This window comes from Phyllostomus hastatus, unplaced genomic scaffold (genome assembly GCF_019186645.2).
Source record: "Phyllostomus hastatus isolate PE091 unplaced genomic scaffold, TTU_PhHast_1.1 phas_contig_137, whole genome shotgun sequence".
NCBI lineage: Eukaryota > Metazoa > Chordata > Mammalia > Chiroptera > Phyllostomidae > Phyllostomus > Phyllostomus hastatus.
Genome location: NW_025333583.1, coordinates 8,161,762 through 8,187,885, shown reverse-complemented (window position 1 = coordinate 8,187,885; position 26,124 = coordinate 8,161,762). Strand labels below are relative to the sequence as shown.

Sequence of the window (26,124 nt, the reverse complement as noted above, 5' to 3'; positions counted from 1 at the left end):
AGGGAAGAGAGGAAGAAAGAGAGGACGGAAACATTGATGTGTGAAGGAAACATCTATCGGCCGCCTCTCCCCCACCCCTACCCAGGGATCTGGCCCGCAACCCAGGCACGTGCCCTGACCGGGAATCCAACCAGTGACCTTTTGATGTGTGGGACGACACCCAACCCACTGAGCCACACAAGTCAGGGCTCAACTAACAGATTTCTAAAAAAGCTGTTGGGGCCTAGAAAGCTACAAGTGAGCAAAGGACAGTGTTCCCCTAGTCCCTGAAGATGGGCTCTCAGGTCGGACCCATCTGCAAGTCAGATTCCAGCCCATTCATGTATAAGCTGGAGGACTTTGGGCAAATTACATTCAATGTCAGTTTTCTACTCTGAAAAGCAGGGAATGTAACACTTATCTTGCAGGACAATTGTGAGACTTAAATGATGAAATACTGTTCAGAAAGAGACCTAACCCTGGTACATACTCTACCCTGTTGCCAGAGTGATACCGATCAAGTACAAATTGAACCATGTTAAGCCCCAGCTTAAAGGTTTTCAATGAACCCCTGTTGCCCTTGGGATAAAATCCAAACTCACTAGAACCCTTCACGATCTGGCCACTGCCTACCTTATTGCTCTCAATTCCCTGCAGTCACAAAGTCCCCCACCCTTGCCCCACACTAAAACACCTCCAAGCCTCTCAAAATGCACTCTGGCCTAGAATGACTTCTTTATTTTCCCCCAGTTAGTTCCTGCTCATCTTCAAAACTCAGCTCAGAAACCCTCTCTTCAAGATTTGCTGGATCCTAAATCACCCTGGGCTTGCCTCAACCAAAGAACTTACCATCCTCTACCCTGCCGCCTGCCTGTGTCCTCACTGGATTACAAACTCCAGGAACAGGCCACGGTGTCTTAGATCTGGACACCCAACAACTGGCCCACAGTAGATGCTTAATAAATGCTGAATAGAGTGATGAATAAAGGCACCCAGTAGAGTATGCAGACTCAAACTCTGCTCCCTTTGCAAGGAAAGGATGGATCAGTCAAGAATCCTCTTTGCCTTCTGTCTAGACAAGGAGAGTTTTCTAATTAGAGAATTTCAAATGTAGTTTCAAAAAATAAGAGCACCTAAAGCTTCTTTTCAAAGCTGCTAGCAGCCCCCTTCCCTACCCCAGAGTTGAATTTTCCTTACCAGGGAAGGGCTAGCTGGGATGCAGTGGAAATTCCAGCAGAAGGGGAGACCGGAGAGCTCACTCCGCACCCGCAGTATCAGTGCCTCTGCCACGTGATCACAGGAGAAGGTAGCTTTTCCAGGGCAATCCATGTCCCTCAACAGTGGGCGAAGCAGATCATCCAAATGACTGAGGAAAGCCTCAGGGGGGGCAGTCAGGCGCTTGTTCAGCTCCTGAAGAGACAGCAGGGGTTGTACAGAGTGAGGGTCCTGAAAGGAAACTGACTCCTCCATAAATAACAACAAAGGAAAACTTGAGTTAACATGAAGCCACTGGGCGTGAGAAAAGAGATCAACTGGCCTACTTCACAATTCTGCCTTGCACTGTATGCAGTGTGTGCGTGCACACACACACACACACACACACACACACTAGTGGAAAGAGCCCAAGGCTATAGGTAAAAGTGCAGGACATTAACTGGCATTGTCTCAACCTGATTCAACCTTCCTTGCAACTGACCGGCCAGCAAGCTGGTTGGTGTTAATGTCCCCTGACCTTCACCGGGAAAGAAATTACAGCCATGACCACAACACAGCATTACTTCTCTTTGCACATACCTTGGCTCGCTGGCTGACCACACTGGCATCCACCTGCTCGTGCCACACCTCTTGAAGATCTGAAACCAGCAAGGCATAGCCCTGCTTAGTAATATAAGCTTTAGCCAGGAGGGAGTTCTCAGCAAGCTGTAGCCGCGCCCATGGCTGCATCAACAGGCCTTGCTCCAGTTCCTCCATGCACAAGAGAGTCTGAATTTAGCAAAGTGTCCAAGGGCACTACAGGCCTGTGGGGCGGGGGAAGAGACCATCAGACAGTTGAATAAGTCTAATGAAATTCCTCCCTGCTAAAACAGGAAGCATGGATTTACACTCTACCCCATTCAGTCCCCCCAAGTATACACCCAACTGAACACCCATCTTAGTACCTCTTGGCCCCTAGAAATCTGTTTAAAATTTTGAGGGATTTTTTTTTCCATATTAAGTTCCTAGGGGGGCATAAAATATCTCTTTCTCCTATAGCGTTTAAGCCTCAGCATATTGGTGTTAGTATCTTTACTTTCTAATAATATAACTTAATTTGGAAACCATTCTTGTTGCATATTTATCACATTCCTAAGAAATATGTCAGTGCTGTCCTTTCCCAGAACTTCTGGAAGAGAAGTGGTTCTTGTCTTATAAAACATCATAAATCATAAGTTTCATCAGAGGAAATTCAAGTTATTTGATCATTATCTAAAACCAAAACTCTGGAAGGTCTCAGAATTTCAAATATATGTGCATATTCCCTAAACACATATATATATTCCATAAGTATATATAATATAATGGCAAATATAACATAAAGATAATAAATAAAAAATTAATAATAAATATAAAACAATGTAGAATATATTCCCTAAGGCAGATTTTTTTTTAGAGAAAGGAGAAGGGAGGCAGAAAGAGAGGGAGAGCCACACCGATGTGAGAGAGAAACAGCATTGCCTCTTGTGCACGCCCACAACCCCGGCATGTGCCCTGACCAGGAACTGAACTGGCGACCTTTTGCTCTGAGGAATGATACCCAACCAACTGAGCCACACCAGTCCGGGCTCTGAGACAGATTCTGAATCTAGAGTGTATGTATGTGAACCCTCTGGAACTACATGCAAAATCTGTGTGCACATGCCTATCCTCGTTTGGGGAGAAGTCTGCAGCTACTGCCAGTTCTCAAAGGGATCCATGACACACAGGTAGAGAGCTCACAAACACGGTGTGCAGGGCAAACAGGAAAGCCCAAATCCCATCTCAAGAAGGACCTGCGAGACTAAGAACTCCTGCACACGACGAGGCAGAGTACGTCACGGAGGTGGAGATGACGAACTAACGGCCACTGCACTCGTCCCGCACATCCCCACCCAAAGGCGCTGCCCCCACCAGTGATTCCTGCTGCTGCGCATCCTGGAACTACTGGAAACTAACTTTTCCACTTCAACAACTCGATTTGCAGTCTTAGCCTAGTAGACGTTCAGTAACTACGGCTACTTGACAAGAAATTTTATTTTCCTGTGGATTTAAGAAAAGGGGGGAGGTGTTACAATTTCCTTCATTACTTCAGTATATAAAAACAAAGTGAAGTGGAGGGTCATCTCAGAATATAAAGAAAATTCCTTGGACTTCATTCACAAAGTTAACAAGGTTTGCTCCTCCAGTCACTTCCATCTCAGTCTAAGCCATTAGTCTTCCAACCGTCATCTCGTTTTTGAAGCGTGGCCTTGTAACAGAACTTAATTCGTGTAGTCAGCAGACAGGTGAACTGTATATACACATTGCGACTTTTATTTGCAGCAGACTCAAAACCATATGTTTAGAGAATGGCACATCAATCACCTTTCCTACCATGCTCTTTCTATCAGAAGAGATCTTGGAATGGATGGGCTACTCCTCACTGCACCAGCGGTCCACATTGCCAAAGGTCACAAACGCAGGCGAAGTCGCCAAGCCCCTCTCTCCCTACAGGCGCTACCTAGCGTGCATTCTGATCACCAAAATCAGGTTGATCATCCTAACCAGTCACTTCAGAAAGCCCTAACTCAAGACTGCATGGATGTGTACGTTGGAGGGAGGGGGCGGCCGTATTGGGTGCGGGGTAGGAGTGTAAAGTGTAGGTAGGGTTAATGGGTCACATAAAAAGGCCTGAAATATCCAGCGTGAGGCCTGGGGTCGGCTGCCCACCACACACGTCCTGTTCTGAATCTCAGGCCTCTCCATCCACCTTTTTCTTTTTTCCTTCGAGTGTCTTTAACCTCCACATTTACTATTTTTTTAGTAAATTATTTTTTTAAGATTTTATTTATATATTTTTTAGAGAGGGGAAGGGAGAGAGGGAAACATCAATGAGTTGTTGCCTCTCACGCGCCCCCTACTGGGGACCTGGCCCATAACCCAGGCATGTGCAACCGGCGGATCCACACCAGCCGGGGCCCTTTATTATTCTTGAATGAAGCTGGGGTGCGCTGAGGGCCGACAGCGAGGTGGGGTCATCTGAGAGCCCGGCTGTGCACTAAGCCTCGCTGCCCAGCCGCCAGGCGCTCTCTCCACACGCAGTTCCTCCGCCATCCAGCAGAGTGGCAGCAAGGCCCCAGCCACCCTCCCGGCTGGACCACGCCTTGTCCTTCTGGGAGGATCGAGCCCTACCTTTACCACAGCCCCACCCCAAGAGCCCCGCCTGGCGTCCCGTTTCCATTCACCCTCCCTAGAAGAGCCTTCGCGGCCCGCCTTTCCATTTCTACAGCACCCGCTGCAGAGGCTCAGCTCAAGACTCCTCAGCGGGTAAGAAAGCGGACAACCCTGCGGGGTAGAACCACACAGCCCGCGAAGGAGCAGCCTCACAGACCCCGCCTCGCTGCCGGAGGCGGGCCTTGCGTGCGCGGCTCCCAAGGCCCCGCCCACTCCCCCGAGTTCAGACCCTGACCGTGGGCCGCGCGTGGATCTCTCCTGGACAAAGCGCCTGTGGCCGCGCCAGCACGCAGCGCTGGAGCAGCCCCTCGCCGCCCGGCCCCAGCTCCCGCCCCGATTGGAGCCCAACCCCCACCTACCGTGAGCGGTGCGACAGTTCCCACACTCCCCGCAGCAGGCCTGCGGGCCCCGTACAAGCCGAAAAGCCTAGAGTAGAAGCCTTGTGCTCAGCACAACGGGGAGGCGGGGCCTTGGGACACAGGGGCGGAGCCAGGGTCTGACTTGGGCGGGACACCTGAGCCCCTTGAGCTGATTAAAGGAGCGCTCGGAGCTGCAGGCCCACGTTCGTCATAACTGCTAGATAGGCAGGGTGACCCGCTGGTAGAGGGGTGGAGGGGTAGCGGGAATGGCCGAGTGGGAAGAATGCAGGATGAGGTGCAGGAGAGGGGATCCCTGTATTTGGACTTGTCAATAAGAGCCACCTCCCCTCCATCCCCTACCTGTCCAACCTCTGATATACAAAGGGAGAGGGCTGAGCTTCACTAGATTCTCTCTGTCCTCTCCAACTCTTTAGGCGATGTGTCTCCCAAGCAGAAATCCCACCGTCTCTCATCCTTGACCTCCTCGCTTGTCTCATCTCTCCCTCCATCCATTCCCAGAATTACGCTTCATCACCCTCGTCAAGCGATGTGTCTCCCAAGCTTGAAATCCCTCATGTTGTACTTTGTACTCTTGAGCTGGATGAGCCTGGAAAATTTTCCCCGTGCACTTTCCGCAACCAAAAATCGTCCTCTTGCTAAAGCCAGCCACAGTGCTGCTTCTTTCAGAAAGCCTTTCCCACTGTCCCCAGTCAGAACTAATTGTTTCTTTCTCCTTGCTCCCAAAGCAGTATTCTAGTCTTTATTACAGACTGCCTTCTGCTCTGAGTTTTAGTTAGTAATTACGAGAGTCTGTTTAAACCAAAGTGTCCCGAGAGGGCAGGGCCCCTGTCTTATCCGACCTGTAGTTCCAGGACCTTGCGCATGGGAAGAGCTCAATAAATAAATATTTATTTATGTATGTATGTATTTATTTATTTTTAAAGATTTTTATTTATTTATTTTTAGAGAAGGAAGGGAGGGAGAAAGAGAGAGAGAAACATCAATGTGCAGTTGCTGGGGGCCGTGGCCTGCAACCCAGGCATGTGCCCAGATTGGGAATCGAACCTGTGACACTTTGGTTCGCAGCCTGCGCTCAATCCACTGAGCTACGCCAGCCAGGTAAATATTTATTTTTTAAATATTTTATTTATTTTCAAAGAAAAGGGAAGGGAGGGAGAAAGAGAGGGAGAGAAACACCAATGCTCGAGAGACACATCAGTTGGTTGCCTCTCCCACACCTCCAACCAAGGACCTGGCTTGCAACCCAGGCATGTGCCCTAACTGGGACTCAAACCAGTGATCTTTTGGTTCACAGGCCAATGCTCAATTCACTGAGCCACACCAGCCAGCACTTAATAAATATTTAAGTGAATGCTGGAGTTCAAGTATAGTTAGCTCACAAGCAAAATCTCTTTTAATCATTCACGGCCCCTGTTCTGGAAGTTAGTCCTAATTAAGAAAAGGAACACTTATTGGGAAACAAAACCTCATGTGGGCCCATTCCTTTCTCTCTTTCTCTCTTTCTTTCTCTCTCTCTCTCTCAGAAAGTAGAGCCCGGGAGCCAACCATTCAGCAAGCTCAAAGATAGGGCTAATCTAAGCGTAGCAGAAGTATGAGTCATGGAGTTAGTAAGACCAAAGTTCTCTGCTAGACCTGGGGCACTGCTCCCCAAAGCCAGGCAACAAGTCAGCCGTCTCTCCTGGCTCAGCCGGCCCTCTTTCTTCATTCCCGGGGTCTTCAGGCAGTGGGCAGAGGCAACGGAGAGGCTGGGGGATGCAGGGACACAAATTTTGGAGGGGCACAGGAAGCTCATACAGTTGAGTGGCCTTCTGCTTGGACTTCTGAGGCATCTGAACCTCTTGGGTAGCAAGAGAGGATGGCAGCCCTGGACCTAGGCCTCGCTCAAGCCGTGTGCCTGCAAAACAGAGGCTGGTCAGGACGTTGCCCAACCCAGGGAGTGATGACTTCCCGGCCACTCCCGAGTCTGCAAGGGCCTGTCCATAACTTACCAGGAATAGTGTTCTCTAGGAGGAAGCCCAAGAATCCCGCCAGGAAGATGGGCTCTATGAGCAGTGAGTGAAGTAGCACATCCACAGGGCTCCAGCCTACAGGAAGTTAGGACCAGTCAGGAGGGGAACCCTGATCTTACTTATTGCGAGGCCAAGGAGTCTTATACTTCCAGACCTAATTCTAAGTCTTGGACTAAGAGCAGATCTTTCTGAATCATCATTCTATCCCCTTTGTCCTTTGTCTCTCTGCTCCATTTCCCAGGCCCAGGCCCTTCCCATAGGATCTGTGCTCAACACCCTATCCTCTGAGCATCCACAAGCTCTCCAGATATGTTCCCTGTCTCTGGAAAGTCCTGTATTAAAAACCCCCAACCTTATTTCCCACTTACCTTCTGTGCTCCAGCCTGGGTTTCTCAACTCCAATACTACTAATAATTTACACCAGATAATTCTTTGGGCGGGGTGGGGCGGGTTGGGGGGAGCGGCTGTCCTGTGCATTGTAGTATATTTAGCAGCATCCCTCTACCAACTACATGTCAGTAACAATCCTTTCTCCCCTGTTTGTAACAGCCAAAGATGTCCCCAGACATTGCCAAAATCATCCTCAGTTGAGAAACACTGTCACTTGCTAAGCTGAGCTAACAAACAAAGCTATTTGAATGACCTTTTTGCCAAATGCATTTAAATCTTACCATCCTTCGAGACCAGCTCAAGGTTACTTCCGGCATAAAACTTACCTGGATCATCTCAAACTGCAAGCCAGCTGTCTCTCTCACCACTGAGCAGCACAGCTCTCTACCTGAGCCTATCCTGCTATGTGCCTACACTTCCACTTTCTTTTACTAGACTAACACCTGGAGGTACCTTCGGATCCCAAGGGACTTGCATGGTGCTCAACAAATACTGGCCAACCAAATTGATGAACTGCTTACACCAAACCCCAGAGAAGGGTGTGGGTCCTGTAGTGCAGAGAGCCCAAAGCCTCCAGCCCATGCTTTAATGACACTGAACAGCTCTTCTTCCCGCCTCCTCCTCCCACCTGTGCTCATCAGGACAGGAGCTTCCCGAAGCCACCTTGGCAGCAGCAGGGCCATGAAGATGGAGAAGCCAACAATGAAAACATTCCGCCCAGAGTCGATGTCGGCCAGGTGGAAGCTGGAGAATCCAGTAGCCAGAACCACGGCCTGGGTCACGCCCAGCACCCCACCTGTCTCATGGGAAAGTAATCCAAGGGGTTGAGACAGAGCTGGCACAGCAGGGAGTGTTGCAGGGCGGGGCAGGTTGGGATGGGGAGAGATGACCAAAAGCCTCATTTCTAATTCCGCCAGAAGCCCAGAAGCCCCGTCAAGAGCTTCCATTGGGCTGAGAAAATAAAGGCTGCTGACATACATATCCATGTATGGGGCGGGGGGAGCTATTCAGAAAGAAAGGGTGCTGGCCACAAGCAACCAGTGGGCCACGCTGGGGTTACTGGGTCAATGCCAATGCTGCTGGAACACCCACTCACCAAGAACAGGCAACGGGATGGTGGTGAGGAGCTGGGTCAGCTTTGGGGAGAGCCCAAGCCCCACGCAGAACAGCCCCACCAAATGGGCCACTCGCTGAGATCCAGCCTACGTGGAGAAGAGACACTAGAAAACAGCCATCTCCTTGACTGTTCAAGGTGTTTGCCTGGTGGCCCCTTCTCACCATCTGGATCCCGACTCAAACATTGCCCTTCCAAGAGGCATCGCCAAGCTCTCTACCTAAAGGGGCCACGATCCCACTAAGTCCCCTGCTTTGTTTTCTTAATAGTGCTTTTATCACTTGGGAAATTACCTTACTTATGGGTTGGGTTTTTTGTTTTTGTTTTTTTTGGTCTGCCTTTCCCTCTCTGAAGTTCCCCAGAAAGCAGAACTTTCTCTGACTCATTCTTCACAGGAATCCCAGCCCTGGTACAGGGCCTGAGGCACGGAAGGAGTTCAATATTGATTGGGTGTCTTCCTTACACCCCTCACCCCTTACTTCTAGGCACCTCCCTAAATGAGATCTAGAATGTGACCTTCCTAACAGAGTATTGCCTGCAGTTGTCCATCAGTCAGTGCGAGTTCCCTCCCCTCTCCTGCACCCCCAGCACCCCTATTCCCAGTCCTGTCCACATACCTGGGTAAGACTCACTGTGGCCACGTTGGGGAAGCTGGATGCAGCACCCATGGGGCTCCCCAACAGCCCAGCCAGCACACTTCCCAGGCCCTCCAGGCTCAGCCCCCGACTGCAGGCGTGTGGAGGTGGAGAAGGCAAACGCAGCAGCCGGCCACACAGGGCATAGCAGCCCAAGGAGCTGATGGAGGCTGCCAAGGCCATGGAGACGCCTGCAGCCAGAGCCCGGGGCGTCAGCAAGGGCCAGACCCACTCCCCTGAAGAGAGAGGAAGAGTTACTTTGGAGTGACACTCAGGTTTGGAGCATGTCCCTGCCTCCAGAGTCCTGTGCTGCAAGAATCCTAGAGGCCCTATTGCCCTTGAAGATGTCTTGAGACAAAACCATCAAACTCAGGATAAAGACCATCCCTTCACCATGGTCTACAAGGCCCCTCTTGGTCTGATCCTTACTTCGGTCCCTCTAACCACGTCTCCCCCCATACTCTGCCTTACTCCCTTCACTCCGAGATACACCTGTTTAAGGCCCTTATGTTTGCTGTGCTGCTGGGTACCACAGGGCTTGTACTATGCTGTTCTCTCCACCTAGAGTGCTCCTTAACTTCACCAGTTAACTTCTACTCATTTCTCACATCTCAGCTCGAAGATCACTTCCTCAAGAAAACCATTCCCGCCCTGACTGGTGTGGCTCGGTGTTTTGGGTGTCATACAGCAGATCGAAAGTTTGCTGGTTTGATTCTGGTCGGGGCACATGCCTGGACTGTAGGCCAGGTCCCTGGTTAGGGGCATGCAAGAGACAACCAATCAATGTTCCTCTTGCATATTGCTGTTTTTCTCCCTCTCCTTCCTCCTTTCCCTTCCCTTTAGTTATTCTAAAAATAAATAAATAAAATCTTCAAACACTAAAAAAACCTTTCCTGACCTCTCTGATAAAGTCAGACTCCCCATTATAAGCTCTCATCACACAATGTACCTCCCCTTTGTTATACTTACCACATGCAATTTTGCATTTACTTGGGTGCCTATTTAATTAGGACCCATATTGCCCAACAGATTATGAGTTTCATGAACACAGGTGCTACACTTTTCATGTTTGTCACTGTCCCCTATCAAGTACCTAGCACTTAATCGACAGACCTTGATTAAATTGATGAATGAGCAAATGTCAGATATAATGCTTGAAAAGTAATTTTTTAAAGAATTTATTTATTTATTTTTAGAGAGAGAGGAAGGGAGGGAGAAAGAGAGGGTGAGACGTGTCAATGTATGGTTGCCACTCACGCACCCCCTACTGGGGTCCTGGCCTACAACCCAGGCATGTGGCCTGACTAGGAATCGAACCGGTGACCCCTCTGATTTTCAGGCCAGCACTCGACCACTAAGCTACACCAGCCAGGGCTCAAAAGCAATTTTTTTTATACGCAGCTCACTAACTCGAATGCCTGAGGGGTACATGTCATAAATGTAATGCACAAATTGGGTAAGGAGTATCAGCAGGGACTGGTAGGGTTCGCAGAGCTCTCTAACACTAAATAAAACATCTGTGGCGAGGGGCTGGCATTGCACCTGAGAACAGCAAGCTACCTCCCCTGTGTGTTTTGAGAAAACATAAGATTTAACTCAGAAATACAATTCATTAAATCTTGAGCTGAATGAAACACACACCTTTATTTCAGTACAGGGATGGAAGGCTAGGAGCAAACATACCTGGGTGAGGCAGCCAAAACCACAGTGCCTCACTGGGGGCAGACAGCTCCAGGGGGATGATGCCAAGACCCAGCAGGGCAGAGATGACCCACACACAGGCCACTGGGACCAGCACCTGAAGGGCAAGGAGGAGATGGAAAAGAACCCCTCCCCCAGATTCTTGCAGGCCAGCCTTAGTGGAGTAACAGATAGGGCAGGGAGTCGAGCAAGTGTTCCATGCCAGACCTTCTAACCTTGACAGCCCCTCCCAGATCCCCACATACCGAGAAGAGCCGGAAGGCAGGCATGCAAGTACGCGTTGAAGAGGTTGAAGCTGGCCTCCAGGGGCATGGGGGTAACTGGCAGGAGCCCAGGTGCTGAGAACAGACCACCATGAGGGAAATAAGCCTAGGACAGAGAAGGAGATTGAGAAGCAAGAGGAAGTAAGCATCCTGAGGCAGGTAATGGAGGCAGAAGAGGCAGAACACCATGAAGGAGGTCCCCGAGAAGAAAGCCCCTGGGACAGGGAGAGAGGGTACCTTGGGGGTCAGCAGGAGACAATGGGAAAGCCAGAGAGACCACCTGAATCCAACAAAAGCCCTGGATGCCAAACCCCCCAAAATGCCTGCTCAGACAGCTGCTCGGTCTGGTAGCGTCAGCAGCTCTGCCCTCCCCAGTCCTGCACACCCCGCTGGTCAGCACCCCATGCCTGTCAGGACTTACGTACAGCAAGGCCAGCCCCCAATGACTGGAGCAGAACAAGGCCACCTCCCTGTGAGCAGACAGCCCTGCCACAACCAGGCTGGGGGCCAACACCAGGGGTCCACAGTGGCGGAACAAGTGGCCAGGAGCCCCCAACAGTCCCAGAGTGCCCTGCAGCAGCCCGGACACCACCACTGCCCCAGACACCTAATGGGGTAGAGAAGAAGGCGAAGAGAAAACATTTGGCTCAACTGAGCTGACCTCAGCCTGGACTTCCTAACTAACCCAGGGGCAGTCCAGCGGGTCCCTCACTCAGACCCACCCCACCTCCTTCCCCCAGAGAAGCTCAGTCTCTGCATAATAGAAACCAGAGCCTCCCCAATCCCAAGCACTTACCTCTCGGAGAGAATCGTTCCAGAGCTCCAGGCTGTGGCAGCCAGGCCTCTCACACAGGTGCGGCACGCCAGAGGCTAGAAATTGGGGGCACAGGAGAAAGGTAAAGGGAATGGAGACCCATTGCTGTGCAGTCCTAGCTGGTGCCTGGCACAGCTGCAAGACCGCAGAGTGCCTACCACTCCCACCATTGCCCATTCTCAATCCTGCACCTACCTACACCTGCATTCTCAGATTAGCACCCAGCCCACCCTCACCCCATGCTCTTGTTCTGTGCTCACAGTTTCCAGGTGTCTGGGTGGCCAGAGGCAGCTTCCGGTTAGTCAGCACGAGAGCAGAGGCAAGGAACTCAAAGGATGGAGCCTGGACAAGAGGCAGCCTGTAGGAACAGCAGCCCTGGCAGGTCTGGAAACAGGTGGCAGCCAAAAGGACTTTCCAAGCCCCTCCTATCCCACCCGGGGACCCTGCCCTCTCCCTCTAGGGAGTCCCCCTTACCTGCTACCCATCCAGGTTTGCAGGGTGGTGGACACACCACATGAGAAGAGGCTGGAAGCCAGCAGGTGGGCAGGGGAGTAAGGGAGCATTCCTGGGGGGACACTTCGAAGCAGGAGCAGGTGAGAGGCACAGAGCACAGAAGCCAGAACCAAGAAATGCTGCGAGTGGAGGTATGGGAAGAAGGGGTGGTCTTCAGACAAAGGAGGGAATGCCTGTTTTTAGAGGGTTTCCCATGCCACGTCTACTCCCCCAAACACCCCCGTCAGCCAGCACTGGCTCCTGCACAGCTGCCTCCTACCTGCAGGGCCAGAAGACAGCTGAGGCCCCAGGGAGGAGGCCCACAGAGAGAAGCCCAAGAGTGGGAAGAGGGGTTTTGGACAGCAGGCTGCGGCGGAGGGGGCGCCAAGGCTTCCTGGGGGCTCACAGATCGGAGCTGGATGGGACAGGACTGTGATCGGCTCATTCTGTCCTGTCTTTCATCTTGTGCTCACTGCCCTGGGCCAGAGTTAAGTAGAGTTTGGGTGAAGTTAGCTCCCCAGAGTGGGGAGACAGTGGGGGTGTGGGTGAGGCAAAGTGAAGGAATGAGAGACTCAGGGCAGGACACGGCCCATTCACCTTTGCCCCGCTCTTGTGCAAATTCCATCACCTATTAACCGGGAGCCATGTTCTGGAGCCCTCCCCCAAGAATTCCGTGCAAACCCCCCGTTCCAGGCTCTGTAAAGCAGGATAGGAGGGGTGGGGAGACCGAGATAGTAACCTGGGAAGATTTTAGGTTGTATCCCCCTCCCCCCACCCCACCACTGCAACTTGGAACCATCACTGCAATGTGGTCCTCCGCCCTTTCAGGGTCAAACCCCTGGACTACCTCCAAAGGAAATGCACAGGTAATGGATGACACAGGCCACAGTGACCACAACTTTACATAATGCCCTCGCTGATGTAAAGGCAAAATACAAGGAATTGATAATAAAAGGGGTTTCCTTATGTGAAAGCTCGGGCCCAGCTAAACCAGAAGGCAACAAAGTGATCCAGTTCCCACCCCCAGGTGTAGAATCTTCGTGGCTGTGGCAGCTCCACGGCCGACTGGTGCTTTACGACAGGCAGTGCTGCCATTGGTGACCTGATGCTTCAAAGTAATAAACAAGTTCATGGTCAGGTGCTGAAGCAAAGTTAGTTTTAATTTACATGGATGTGCATTCCTGGAAAATGGAGTCTTTTCCAAAATGAACAAAAAGGACTTTGTGTTTATACGTGAAGTCAGGTAGTTTTAGGCTCACACACAGAGGGTTTCCCTAAGCACGGCGTGCAGCTGGCCACTCCAAAGCCACTTTGGGAATTCTCCCTAATGAAAGGGATCTTGAGCGTTGCAGGGTGTCTAACATTCTGCCCAGGCCAACTAAATAAAAATGCAAGTAGCATTCCTTCAAATATTTGCCTCAAAAATGCCCCCCCCACCCCCGCAGGCAGGCAGGACACCCAGCTATGGATAATCTTAAACAGTCTCAAATACCCTCATTCAGTTCAGTTCATAGAGAGGTTTTCCTTCTTCCAATAACCCAGCCTAGGACTGCTCTTAACAACGACTACCACCACGGACCGGACCGGGCTGGATTCAGGGTTCAGGGGTGTTCTTGGGGCTCGCCCTGAAACTGGCAGGGCTCTGCTGCATACTTGGCTTGGCCCCTCACCCCTCATGTGCTTCGGAATCTGTAAGAGCGGTGCTCACGCAGAACTTTTGATGGGTAGGGCCAACCCCAGGCACGGCGGTCACCACCCACGCCCCACGGCAACCAAGTTGAGTGGTGCTCGTGACCCCAGGGTGCTGGGAACAGGGATGCGGGGAGGTTCTTCTGAAATGGGGCAGAGAGAGAGTTGCAGGATGACGGAGTCAGGAAGCAGGGAGGCTCAGAAGGCAGGGGTGGGGTGGGGGGAGAAGGTTCTCCCAAGGGCTGCCAGAGAAGGAGTCCAGGCCATGCAACTAAAACTGTTTATTGAAACCTCAGTTCTACAAAAGCGTGGAAAAACCCAGATACAAAGCAGTGGCCAGAGAGGCCTGTGAGAACACCCAGGAGAGGAACTGGAAGAACTGGAAGCCCAGGAGCAGAGTACTAAAAGGAAAAGGTGGGAAGACCAGAGGGCAAGGCTGAGGGTCCCGCAGTCCCTGACTCCTTCAGACTACATCCACAGGGCAGGTGTGGGTCGGGTTCCCCGCTCACCGGCCTTCGCTCAGCAGCGCTCCCCTCGGCCCAATCAGTCCCTGGCTCTCTTGCCTCAGAGACATCACACAGAGCCCGGCGAGCATTCCCTCCCTCCCCACCTCCCTCCCCCAACTCTCATCTCCCACCTTACCCTCTCATCCCAGGGAACTAAGAAGCTAGTCTAGAAAGAGTCTGGAGGTAACGAGACAAGGGCTTCTCTGTCCGCCTGCGGCATGCCCCTGGTCACTGGACTGAGGCTTTCTTTCCACGGCACCATCGCTGCTGGCCCAAGCAGCCAGCCGCTGACGTCTAAAAGAGCAGGTGACCTTTAGGCCTTCTGCCCCATCACCCCTTAAGCCCCCTCACCCAGTATAACAGGGGACCCGCCAAGGACCCAGAGAGGTAGAGAGGATCTAAATCAAGCATTCTTCCTCCAGGCTCTCAGGGACTCCCACGTCCTCACCAGGCATTCCTCTGAACCCCACCTAGCCTGGGAAAATGAAAGACTTAAGGCGGGCCAGCTCCATGATGCCAAAAAGGGAACACTCCTGGGGCTGTGGGAGCAAGGAGGGCATGGGGCTCCAGGCCCAGGGCGGAGCCGGGCCGTAGGAGTGGTACCAGGGACTTGGGGGCCCTGTGGGCGCCGTATGGTTGGGATGCTGGCAGGCACGACAGGTTGGCAAGTCTTTCTGGAGCTTCTGGCAAAGGGGACAGTTATGGAGAAGAGTGGGAGGGGCAGGAGGGTCTGGGGGAGGCAATGGCGGGGGGGTCAATGAGGCCAGAAGACTGTCCCAGAGTGAATGCAGCCTTATGTCGCTTCCCGGGCAGCTGGAGACATTGGCAGGAGACGGCAGGCACTGTGGCACAGGAGAAGGTATGCAGGGTTCCAAGAGGCACCTGGAGGCCAGTCCAAGGTCCGGGGGGCCAGGTGGAGGGCTGCAGGACAGTCCCAAGGACTGGTATATTACCGCCACTGATGCCACAGCCAGGGCCACGCTGCTCACATATGCTATCGCTAGTAGGCAGGACAGCTGCAGGAGAGATAAGAAAGGTCAATGCCAAATACCCTTCCCTTAAAACGTGCTTCTGACCGCCTTAAACACACCCATCCCTTATCTCTAGAAGTTCAAGTTAGAGTTCACTGTTACCATCTACTCCCAGACCCTTGTCCTGAGTCTTTCAGCATTTGCTTTACATCATACCACCCATGCACAGTGCGCTCAAGCCTCCCATCCGTCCTGACCCCCGCTTCACCTTTGCCAGCTGATGGCAGAGGGAGCCCAGGGCCAGCTGCCAGGCCGGCTGCTCCAGCAGCACACACAGGTCCGTATAGGTGTACCAGCCCCGTCGTCGTCCCTGATGCTCGGCCACACTGTCGGGAGGGGAGAAAAAGTAGAGCGTCTGTAACTCTCCTGCAGCCGGCCCCAACGCACCCTCCTTCCCCCCGGGCCCCACCAGGGAACACTGGGGAATGAGTTAAAAGGGCAGATCCCTAGGCTGTGGGTGGATCCAGAAACTGAGAGTGAGACCAAGATCTGTATTTCTGATGAGCTTCCCAAAGGTGACGGATGACAAAGAAAGAGGGCGGGCAGGTTTGAGGAGCACTGCCCTGGGCGATTCTCTTTCCTGCCTTCCCCCCCTCCCCCCACCAGTCACACAGACCCTCCTCTCAGTCTAGCTCTTCCATCTCAGGTCTCAGCCCTTAAGCACCTCCTCCCAGCTCCTAGAACCTACCAGCTCTCCAACCAGCTCAGCACCTCAAAGATCTCCCGAGGGTCAGTGTAGAGACGCCAGTCCTGTGGGTGTGAAGACAAGGGCAGCAAACCGGGCTCAGACGTGAGCCACAGTTACTCAGTAACCAGAGCCACAGCAGCACTGCAACCACCACTATGGGTACCACTTAGCTGGCACTAGGTGCCAAGTACTCTTCCAAGAACTTTTACATATTAACTCACTTAATCATCATGGATCTGGATTCACATCACACCCCCCATTGAGAGCATAGGAAGAGAATGATCCTGCAACAGTCCATGCCCATAGGGGGCTTAGAGAGAGCTCAGGGTCTAGGAGTAGAGAAAGTCTGGAAGCAAATAAATAAGCAGAACCCGGTGAGGTAAGCTCTGGCTCAGAGTGCGTGCGCCCTGCTGGGCCTGCAGGAATGGGGAAGTGCGGACGCTCCGTTTCTGGGCTCGCCACATCAGGAACAGCTAAGGGCTGTAGTTAGTCCAGGCTAGAAAGGAAAGATACAGCCCTGACTGGCATAGCTCAGTGGATTGAGCGCGGGCTGCGAACCAGAGCATTGCAGGTTCGATTCCCAGTCAGGGCACATGCCTGGGTTGCAGGCCATGACCCCCAGCAAGCGCACATTGATGTCTGTCTGTCTGTCTGTCTCTCTCTCTCTCTCTCTTCCTCCCTTCCCTCTCTAAAAATAAATAAATAAAATCTTTTAAAAATTAAAAAAAAAAAGAAAGGAAAGATACTAATAAGGAAAGACATGAGGAGGACAGGCAGACACGAGGAGGACAGGCAGAGAGAAATGAAGAAACAGAAAGCTGCGAGGGAAAAGACAAGGGGTGTCAGAAACGAAAAGCTGGGCCAGGGGAACAGAGCAAGAGAGGGAACAGCTACTCACCATGGCACTCAGGAAGCCCCTCTCCAGGGCATTGAGAGCGGGCACGGCCACACCCCCTGCAGCTCCCCATTCATCGTTGAAGACCTCCTCCTCCTCCCCTTCATCATAGAGGTACTTACTAGCCACCATCTGCAGAGGGACCAGAGATGGGGTCAACAGAACCCGCCCTGGGCTCCTAGGTCACCGGGGAAACCAAGGGGAGGGGGCCCCTTACCATAGAGATCAGGAACAAGTCAGAGGAGGACACGTGCTGTAGGTAGTCCGGGTTTCGGTGCCGGAGCCGCTCAATGTACACCAGAGCTAGCATCATAGCGCACGGGGAGATGCACGCCTCCCTGCGCGTCGGAAAGGATCGGTAATTAAACCCGAGGGCCTTTCAGCTCCTGTTAACTCTTCTAATGCTCTATCTTCTCTTTATGGATAGCCCTTCCCTTTTTTCTAGGGTCCAAACACTTTCATCCCATCCCCCTCAATTCCAGGCTCACCGGGACACATGGGCTACATATTTCTTCTGGAGACGGCGAATAGGGCTGGGGGCTGCCTTCTGGAGCAGTTCCACGGCAATGTCTGTGGGGGCAGGAGACAGAGTGAGCAAACAACTCTGCCCCTCCCCACTCGTCCCCACTGCTGCCAGCAGAAGATCCGGATCGATCCCTACTACCTGAGGCCTTGGAGACAGGACCACACCAACAAGACAGAGATCAAATTCTCCCATAATGAGACAAAAAGCCCATCCCAAATCCGAACTTCAGTTCTTTCCAGCAGGAGCCTTATTTTCCATTCACCTGGAGTTACTTAAATTTGCCTTCTGCTCTTGTTCATTTCAGAAATAAACATGCCTTGTTCATTTGGGAAACACACTGGGTGTTCTTGGAAACTTAAATAGTTTCTGGTATACAAATCAGAAGTGATATGGGTTTGTAAGATAGCAACGTTTTTTACTCATTTGGGCTAAAAAAAAAAGTGAAATACAAACCCAGTCCTTACACCACCTTACCAATGAGCTAGCCACGAAGAGACAGGGCAGCTCCTGGGTTACACCTAGAGTCATTTGGGTGCCTGCTGACAACCCCATTTTCATGCCTCTCACTCGCCCGGTCACACAAACTTTGTCTGACCTGCCATGGGGCTGGAGAGCTCTTCCAGGTTACAGTCAGCCTCCCAGTCCCAGCCATAGTAAAGTCTTCTCCGGATCCTGGCACTCAACTTCTGGTGTCCCGGGAGGAACTGAAACAGGGCAGGAGGGTGAAGGGCAGGGAAGATACGATGGAGATCCTGGCCCCCGGCTAGAAGAGGGTGCGGGGCAGCAGGCCTGTCTCACTGCTCGTGGGCTGGGTGCTCCACCCAGCCCCTGTTCTCTGCATTGTTTACCAATGGCAGTCTGTCCACAGGAGAAGGAATCCTCCGCGGAGGGCTCCCCAAGTGAGGTTCTCCTAGAAAGGGCCCCAGCTGGTCACCTCTATCCCCAATCCTGTACCCGTGACTCTCCCCCAGGCCCAAGCAGCCGCGGCCTCAAGTAGGCACAGTTCGAGCGTCTGCCTCCTAGCTCCAGGGCAGACTGTCAGGAGAGCTCCCGGCCCTACTCGAGAGGTGAGCCCAGGGTCCCGGATCCAAGTGTGGGGAGGCCGGGGCAGGGATAGGCAGCGTGCTCACCGAAAAGTCCTGGAAGCCGGTGAGGGAGAAGGTGCCTTCTTCGTCCAGCAGGAGCCCGGCCAGGTCCATCGCGCCACCAGCTGCCGCCCTGCGGAGGTGGATGCGAAGAAAATGAGTTGTAAAGGGGCCGCGGAGCCCTCCCAGCCCGCAGGTCCACCTGCCCTCCGGCCTCCTCAGCACGAGCCACCGCCCTTGCCAGTGCCGCCCCTCCCCTCGCGCCGCCAGCCGCAGCAGGCGGGGCCGGGGCTGGAGGGCGCCTCTTCCTGTTCCGCCTCGGGCGGGGCTCCGACTCCCGGATCTGGGCTTGTGGCGTTGGGTGCGCAGGCAGCGGGTGGTGCTCACCTCACGGAGTACAGAGGAGAGCTGGCTGAAAGACAGCCCGTACAGTGCTAGAGTCGTGCTGTGCAGTGCCGCGCGTCTGCCCCGTGTTTACAAGCCGCTGGGGTGTCGCAGGCGAGTCAGCGATCGGCATTTCCTGCCGCCCACTCGTCCGAGCCGCCAGCTTCCTAAGGCTGGGAAGGAGCTGGGCTCCAAATCCTGGTAACACTGGGTCCCGGCAAGTCAGAGCTGAGCCCCAGCGTTCCCTCTCCATCTGAGAAGTGGGGACAATTCCTAGGGAACCATGCAGCACTGAAGGTGAACGAGCCCCGCTGACTTTTCGTACCAATGTAGATTTCAACCTGAATAATACAAAGACGCAGGACCTCGAATTGCTCCTGATTGTTTTAAAGGGGAGATACACATACAGAGCAATGTACTTAAAAGGCATTGAAAAGGACACACAAGAAACTTAACAGTGGATGAACTGTGGGCAAGGAAGCAGAGAAACTCGCTGTATACCTTTTACTGTAGTTTGTGATTTTAAGCCTAAGTAAATATGCATTGTGTAGGGTTATTGCAGAGGTTAAATGATTCAAGGGACTATAAAACGCCTGGTACATTTTAAACCTCAATAAATGGTGCTAGAATGTCCCCAAAGAGTAAACAGCACTTGAACTGGGTTTTATTTTTAAATTCACCCCGTGACCACAATCTCCTGCTTTGAGCAAGGGATTGGAAAGACCTCGGATACATGGGGCGGGGAAGTTTACAAAAACAGAGACACAACTTTTCTGAGTAGGTGAAGCTGTTTTTGAGTCTGTCGGGTCACGCGCTGGGATTTGTTTATCCGCCTACAGGAGGAAACTGGGACGACCAGTACGCTGAGAGTTGAGTAATGGGACAGGCGCCGCCCAGCCAGAGCAGAAGCAGAAGCAGAACCTACAGAGGATATTGGGAATCCAGAAACCCCCTTCCTGCCCCTTAGCTCCGCAAGGGCAGCATCAGACTCCCTAACGGCCCTGCCTATACAAGGAGAAGAAAAAGGGCTGGGGCAGGGAAACACCGAGACACAGTCCTCGCGTCCGGAAGAGGCAGACACCACCTGGCCCTGGAGCCGCGGTCACGACTCCAGCGTCCAAAGCACACCTGCGTAGAAGCCAGAATCGCCAGTAGCACTTGTGCGCAGGCGTGGACCGCCCCATCCGGGCGGTTAGGAAGCGTCACGTGACCGACCAGTGGCTCGCCATCACGTGTTGCCCACGGTTGCCTCGGCGGAGCTCTCCCTGGCGTGCGCCCCCTTCCGCCTGACGCGCCCCCAGCGGCGGCCGCGCAGCCCTGGCTCCTCGCGGGCTCGGGCGGCGGCTGCAGCGGGGCTATGGCGAGCGGCGGTGGTGGGGGTAACACCGGCGCGGGTGGGGGCCCGGGGCTGGGCCTAAGCGTCGGCTTGGGTCTGAGCCTAGGCATGGGTGAGGCCACCAGCGAGGCGGAGGAGGAGGCGGCCACGGCCGAGGCGGTGGGACGCCTGGCGAAGACGCTGTGGCTGCGGCTCCGCGGCTGGGAGGCGGTGCTGGCAGCCGCTCAGCGGCTGCTGGTGTGGGAGAAGCCGCTGCACAGCCTGATCACTGCGGCCGCGCTCAACGGCCTCTTCTGGTAACGGCCCTCGGAGCAAGGGGGCGGGGCCGGGCTGCGGGGGGGCGGGGGGGGGGCGGGGGGAGAGCAGAGGCGGGAGGGGTCAGGGTACCCTTCCCCTTTCCCGGGTTGACACCGGCCCTGGGGGATGATCCATCCCCCGGTCTTTAAAGGCTGTTGTGCGCCCGAGTTACCCCACTACTCTGCCTCCGGGTCTCGAGTTAGGCCCATTCCCGCATCAGTGGGCTCTTTTCTGCCTTTTGCGATGGCTGCGGGAGCCACTGTTCACCCATTCACTGCTGAGGTGCTTCTCTCTCCCGAAGGTTGCTGTCTTCGTCATCCCTCCGGCCCATCTTCCTGCTCAGCATCTCACTTTTGGCCTATTTTCTGCTGGATCTCTGGCAGCCTCGCTTTCTCCCTGACATCGCAGGTGAGCGTTAACTTCTTTCACTTAGCCGTCTCCATTGTGCACTTGCTTTGTGGCTGGCTCCGATCGATCGGTTGAATGGGGAGGGCAGTGGCCACCTGCCTGTCAATCACCACCACTCCCCCAGGTAGGAAATCGAGAATTGCTCCTTTCTCAACATTGGCGTTACTGTGAAGGTAGTAGCTAAGAATGTGGGCTTTGCAACCAGATTGCCTGGGTTCCATTGTCTGCTCAGCCATTCACCGTGTGTGTGTCTTGTAAAAGCCACTCAGTCTGTTTGCGTCAGTTCCCTCATCTGTAAAACAGGGATGACAGAATTGACTTCATCAGGAGGCCGAGATTAAGTGAGTTCATATATGTTGTATGCTTATGGTAGAGCTTCACATGTGGTAGGATTTATGTAAATGTTAGCTCTTATCATTTTGTTGTTGTTTGCGTATTTAGTTCATAGGCGTTTTGGAACAACTAGGTGCCAGGCTGTGTGCGAGTTGCTTGGGATGTAAGCATGAATAAGATGTAGTTCCTGTGTTTGAAAAGGGTAAAGTCTAAAAAAGGAGACACATACAAACAACACAACATAATGCTCCCTGCAGCTGGCATCTGAAGAAAGTCCTTTGGGACTGCAGAAGAGGAACGACTGTGTCTGCCTTGGGGAGTGTCTCCCAAAGCCCCTACCACTCAGTAACTTCTCCCCCTCCTCTCTCCATAGCATCATCCCCAGAGGAGCCACACTCTGACAGGTGAGTGCAGGCCACCTCTTGAAGACAAATGCCCAAATCCTGTCTTGCTTTGGCGCCCGCGTCACCATGGTGCAGGGCAGCAGTGCAGCTTCTGTAAGCACAGGCCCCAGCATAGTGAGGGGACTGATACATAGTTTGGTTCTAGGTTCCCACGTAGGTGTTTGTGTGCCTGCTCCTTTTGGGGCACAGGGTTGGGTTGTGCTTTCGGGACCAGGACAGCCTCCTTTTGGGAGGTAGGGTTATCCGTTTTCTTAGACCGAAGAGCTCACTGGCATTCTCAGAGGGATTTGAGTGCTTAGGAAAGCTGGTGTCTGAGGCTTCCAGGGGTCATGTCATGTCTCTCCAGTGAGGGTGCGGGGTCAGGCGCCCGGCCGCACCTGCTGAGTGTGCCCGAGTTGTGCAGATACCTGGCTGAGAGCTGGCTCACCTTCCAGATTCACCTGCAGGAGCTGCTGCAGTACAAGAGGCAGAATCCAGCTCAGGTAACCTCCCCCATGCCACAGAACAGTTCCCTGCACTGTGGGGAAAAAGAGGTGGGGGTGGGGAGGAGCGTTAGCACACTGCAAGGGAGACCTGGCGCCTACTTGAGGCACCATTCACAGCCTGGTACGGGAGGCAGTCTCGCCTCAGGGAATGAGCTGATGTTCTGACACCGTTTCCTGCTAAGGCAGAACAGTTTGAATTATAGGTGTTTGGGGGTCTGTTGCAAACTCCTGCACTGGTGGTCTTGGGCATCCTCTTGACTAGACCGATCACTGCAGTCCTAGAGGGCGTACCCCTGCCTTCACCAGCCGAGCAGTAATGTCTAACTCGAACGAGCGGGCGCATACCTCAGCCCAAGTGCTTAGACCCTGTGCTCTTCCCTGCAGTTCTGTGCTCGAGTCTGCTCCGGCTGTGCTGTGTTGGCTGTGCTGGGACACTATGTCCCGGGGATTATGATTTCCTACATTGTCTGTGAGTAGGGGCTAACCCTGCCCTTTCCAAAGCCCTCTTCTTGTCTTCTTTCCCTGGACTGATCTAAAGGGAGGACTGCTCTCTCTCTGCTCAGTCCCCCATTTTTAGAGGTCCCCAAGGGAGGAGGGCAGAGGATATGGAGAGAAGAGGTTGGTACAATCTCGGGAAAAGACCCCTTTTGGTTTCTTCAGCCCTTTCTGTTTAGGGACCAGTTGAATAAGGGCCCTGAGAAAATAAGCATGGGGAGCTCTGAGCGGATGTTCTCTTCCCTAGTGCTAAGCATCCTGCTGTGGCCCCTTGTGGTTTATCATGAGCTGATCCAGAGGATGTATACTCGCCTCGAGCCCCTGCTCATGCAGCTGGACTATAGCATGAAGGCAGAAGCTGACACCCTGCATCACAAACACGACAAGAGGAGTAAGGGGCTCCTGTAACCCGGGGGGGACACCCTGGAATTTAGATGCTCCCCAGTCCCTTGGCCATGGTTGTCCCCCACTGCTGTCCCTGCCTGGGGAGTACCCTGCTCCTCTTGCTTCTGTAGAGCGGCAAGGGAAGAACGCACCCTCCGGAAGTGATGAGCCACTGGCAGAGACAGAGAGTGAAAGCGAGGCAGAACTGGCCGGCTTCTCCCCGGTGGTGAGGGTCAAGGGAGCTGGGGTGTCAGGTAGAAGGTGGGGAAGAATCTGCGTTAGAGCAGACACCTTTCAAGGGGGTGGGGGTTGGTGAGGGGGTACCCTTGGGTAGTCGGTTCTCATATTCCCCCACCTTCCGTGTTCATCCTGGTTCTTCTGCAGGTGGACGTGAAGAAAACAGCACTGGCTTTGGCCATCACTGACTCGGAGCTGTCAGATGAGGAGGCGTCTATCTTGGAAAGTGGCGGCTTCTCGGTATCCCGGGCCACAACCCCACAACTCACTGATGTCTCCGAGGGTACGGGAAGCCCCTTGCCCTTCCTCCTCTTCCTGGTCCCTGTTGTGAGATATTGGCTGCCACTCTCTGATTGTTGCCCCATAAATGTTTTCTTGATCCTCTAATTCTACTCAAATTCTACTCGAAGTTCTGAAAGCCCCTAACACCAAAGGCCTGGCCTGGCATTTTATGTCCTGAGTTCATCCCTAAACATATTAGCCTATGGTGGCCATCAGAACAGCAGGCCCATTCCCGACCCTTTGTCTTCTGCACAGATTTGGACCAGCAAAGCCTGCCAAGTGAGCCAGAGGAAGCTGGGAGCCGGGAGCTGGGAGAGGGAGAGGAGACAGAGCTGGCCCCTCCCGAGGACCTGTTGGGCCCCCCTCAGGCCCTCTCGAGGCAAGACCTGGACTTGGAGGAGGAGGAGGAAATGGCAGCCAAGGAAACCTTACTTCGGCTCTCATCCCCGCTTCACTTTGTGAACACGCACTTCAATGGGGCAGGCTCTCCCACAGAAGAAGTGAAGCTCTCCCCTGGAGGACCGGTGGAGACACTGAGCCCAGAGGCAGTGAGTGGTGACCCCACCACTCCCTCGAGCACCCTGCCACCCCTACTTTGCCTTGCTCAAAGTGACCCAGTCCCTTCCCTCTCAATGCTCCCACCTCTTCCCCAGGACTCACCCCAGCCCCCACCTGTCCCTGAGGAAGAAGAGGCACTCACCACTGAGGACTTCGAGTTGCTGGATCAGGGGGAGCTGGAGCAGCTGAATGCAGAGCTGGGATTGAGGCCAGAGAAATCCCCAGAGCCCCCTGATGCTCCACCCCCTCCACCCCCAGGGCCTGACACCCTTTCTCTGTTACAGTCAGGCCAAGAGGCTCAGCCCGTGGCAGAGCCATGAGCCATAGAAGGATTTGCAGGCACAGTAGGGCTACCTGGCTAGGGGTGTCACTGTTCCCTCCTTTCCCTACTACTCTAGGAGGGACAAGACTTGGGGAAGCTGTCACATGGTAGCCAGTCCACCCTCTGCCTGCCTGCTGTCCCAGGCCCACTGCTGTGCCTGGGCTTGGTTTTAAGTTTGTAAATAATTTTACATCTGGGTTAGTGGATGTGAACAGGGCTAGGGAAGTCCTTCCCACAGCCTGCACTTCCTCCCTGCCTTCTCTATTCTCATTCCACTCTGCCCCAAACCCTGGTGGTCTGTCCCTTTTTCCTCCTCAGGGACCTGTGCTGCTCTGTCCTGTGTCCCACTTGGTCGTTTAGTTTGGGCACTTTATCATTTACCTCTCCTGTCCTGTGCACCTCTGCCTCATTTCCTTGCCGTGTCCTGTCCTTGGCAGCTCAGTCCCTTCTCTGCCAGCCCCTCCACCCTGGCTACACATTAGGGAGGCTCCTGTCTGGGAGGCACAGACTAAACCTGGGGTGGCGGGTCAGGCCAGTAGTTGAGCACTTGGGTCACTGTAGCCCGTGGAACCTCCACTGCACCCTTGTCCTAATTCGTCCCAGCCTTTCACGATACAGGAACAGAGCAGGGATTCCTCGGCACATGCACCAGCACTGCGTTAGTGAGCAGGAGCTCTGTCTTGTGAGGAGGGGCTCTCCTACCATCCCAGGGAGGAATACAGACCTGCCCCTCTGGGGCGTGGGTGGGGCCCCTGCTAGGGTCAGGAAGGGGACGGTAACATCTGTGCAGGTGTTGACTGCAAAAATAAAGTGTTGATTGGCGAGAACTGCTGCCCGCCTGCCTCACTGTGAGCTGCCTGTCACACCCTGTCCTGTTCTCGCCCCTTACCTCCTTGTCCCCAGTTTTGCTCCTGGCTGTTTGTTTACCTGGTGCGACATGAGGCCAGAAGCAAAGACTGCCCCGACAGCCCTAGCCATCTTCCTGCCGGTGTCGTATGTTCAGTGAGATTTGGCATGTATGAATAAAGTATATACCGGAGGAAATCGCCTCGTCTTCCCAATCGATAGAAACTTGGGACAGTAACAGTTGTCTTACACCGCGTTTCTTACAGTCTTAACACTGTCTTAAAAAGTCACTGCCCGTCTGCATGCTAATAACTCCCTGGCTCAGTGCTGGCTAATCTACTGGGAAACCGAACAAGCAGGGCCCACGCCTGGATCAGAGCTGATTTCAGGCGAAGGAACACTCCAGGTAGAGTACCCAACACTAACAACGTACAATATATGCTTGGCCTTCCCAACTCTCGAGGTACACACTGTTACTCCATCTTGGAAACGGGCTGGCGCTCCGGAAGGCCACAGGGCTAGTGAATGGTGGAGCCAGGATCCGAACTCAAGCAGTCTGGCTCCAGCAATCACACTGAAGCAGGAAGTCCCTGCACATAGTAGGACACAAGTGGAAAGATGCTCAAGAACGTGGAAACTAGAGAACTGACCTAACAGCTCAACCTGCACAAAGAATGGAGGCAGCGTTCCTTGCTCTTTGGGGGAGA

General features: G+C 53.5%; 4 protein-coding genes across 8 annotated transcripts in view; 1 reads left to right on the top strand and 3 right to left on the bottom strand.

Annotated features, from left to right (window-relative positions):
• The window catches only part of NHEJ1 (non-homologous end joining factor 1), a 77,654-nt gene extending 72,742 nt beyond the window's left edge, over window positions 1-4,912 (bottom strand). For all 3 annotated transcript variants that reach the window (XM_045851332.1, XM_045851340.1, XM_045851348.1), the window contains exons 1-3: window positions 4,788-4,912; window positions 1,774-1,997; window positions 1,177-1,389 (exon numbers count right to left, since the gene is read on the bottom strand). In XM_045851332.1, coding sequence (XP_045707288.1) covers window positions 1,177-1,389; window positions 1,774-1,950 — 390 coding nt within the window. In that variant the 5' untranslated portion in view covers window positions 1,951-1,997; window positions 4,788-4,912. The remainder of the gene's footprint in view (window positions 1-1,176; window positions 1,390-1,773; window positions 1,998-4,787) is intronic.
• Window positions 4,913-6,033: 1,121 nt separating this feature from the next.
• On the bottom strand, window positions 6,034-13,226 carry SLC23A3 (solute carrier family 23 member 3). 2 transcript variants are annotated; one of them, XM_045854009.1, is made up of 12 exons: window positions 12,507-13,161; window positions 12,209-12,366; window positions 11,995-12,092; window positions 11,717-11,790; window positions 11,346-11,527; window positions 10,903-11,026; window positions 10,640-10,754; window positions 8,939-9,192; window positions 8,304-8,409; window positions 7,836-8,003; window positions 6,797-6,892; window positions 6,034-6,702 (listed from the first exon to the last, which is right to left on the bottom strand). In XM_045854009.1, the coding sequence occupies exons 1-12, from the start codon at window positions 12,669-12,671 to the stop codon at window positions 6,413-6,415; spliced, it is 1,830 nt and encodes a 609-aa protein (XP_045709965.1). In that variant the 5' UTR covers window positions 12,672-13,161; the 3' UTR covers window positions 6,034-6,412. The 2 variants fall into 2 exon arrangements, with proteins under 2 accessions (XP_045709965.1, XP_045709974.1); XM_045854018.1 differs by lacking the exon at window positions 8,939-9,192 and having other exon boundaries at window positions 10,640-10,685; window positions 10,903-10,995; window positions 12,507-13,226.
• A 955-nt stretch (window positions 13,227-14,181) lies between these two features.
• Window positions 14,182-18,925, bottom strand: CNPPD1 (cyclin Pas1/PHO80 domain containing 1). The gene is made up of 8 exons (XM_045854034.1): window positions 18,692-18,925; window positions 18,157-18,265; window positions 17,524-17,605; window positions 17,253-17,373; window positions 17,039-17,167; window positions 16,141-16,202; window positions 15,661-15,778; window positions 14,182-15,437 (listed from the first exon to the last, which is right to left on the bottom strand). Exons 1-8 carry the CDS (start codon window positions 18,758-18,760, stop codon window positions 14,892-14,894), a joined length of 1,236 nt encoding a protein of 411 aa, XP_045709990.1. The 5' UTR covers window positions 18,761-18,925; the 3' UTR covers window positions 14,182-14,891.
• A 113-nt stretch (window positions 18,926-19,038) lies between these two features.
• RETREG2 (reticulophagy regulator family member 2) lies at window positions 19,039-25,615 on the top strand. 2 transcript variants are annotated; one of them, XM_045854958.1, is made up of 11 exons: window positions 19,039-19,327; window positions 19,870-20,662; window positions 20,965-21,071; window positions 21,778-21,808; window positions 22,155-22,290; window positions 22,678-22,762; window positions 23,036-23,179; window positions 23,304-23,398; window positions 23,557-23,692; window positions 23,947-24,239; window positions 24,345-25,615. In XM_045854958.1, exons 2-11 carry the CDS (start codon window positions 20,388-20,390, stop codon window positions 24,567-24,569), a joined length of 1,527 nt encoding a protein of 508 aa, XP_045710914.1. In that variant the 5' UTR covers window positions 19,039-19,327; window positions 19,870-20,387; the 3' UTR covers window positions 24,570-25,615. The 2 variants fall into 2 exon arrangements, with proteins under 2 accessions (XP_045710914.1, XP_045710904.1); XM_045854948.1 differs by having other exon boundaries at window positions 19,042-19,327; window positions 23,947-25,615.
• The last annotated feature ends 509 nt before the right edge of the window (window positions 25,616-26,124 follow it).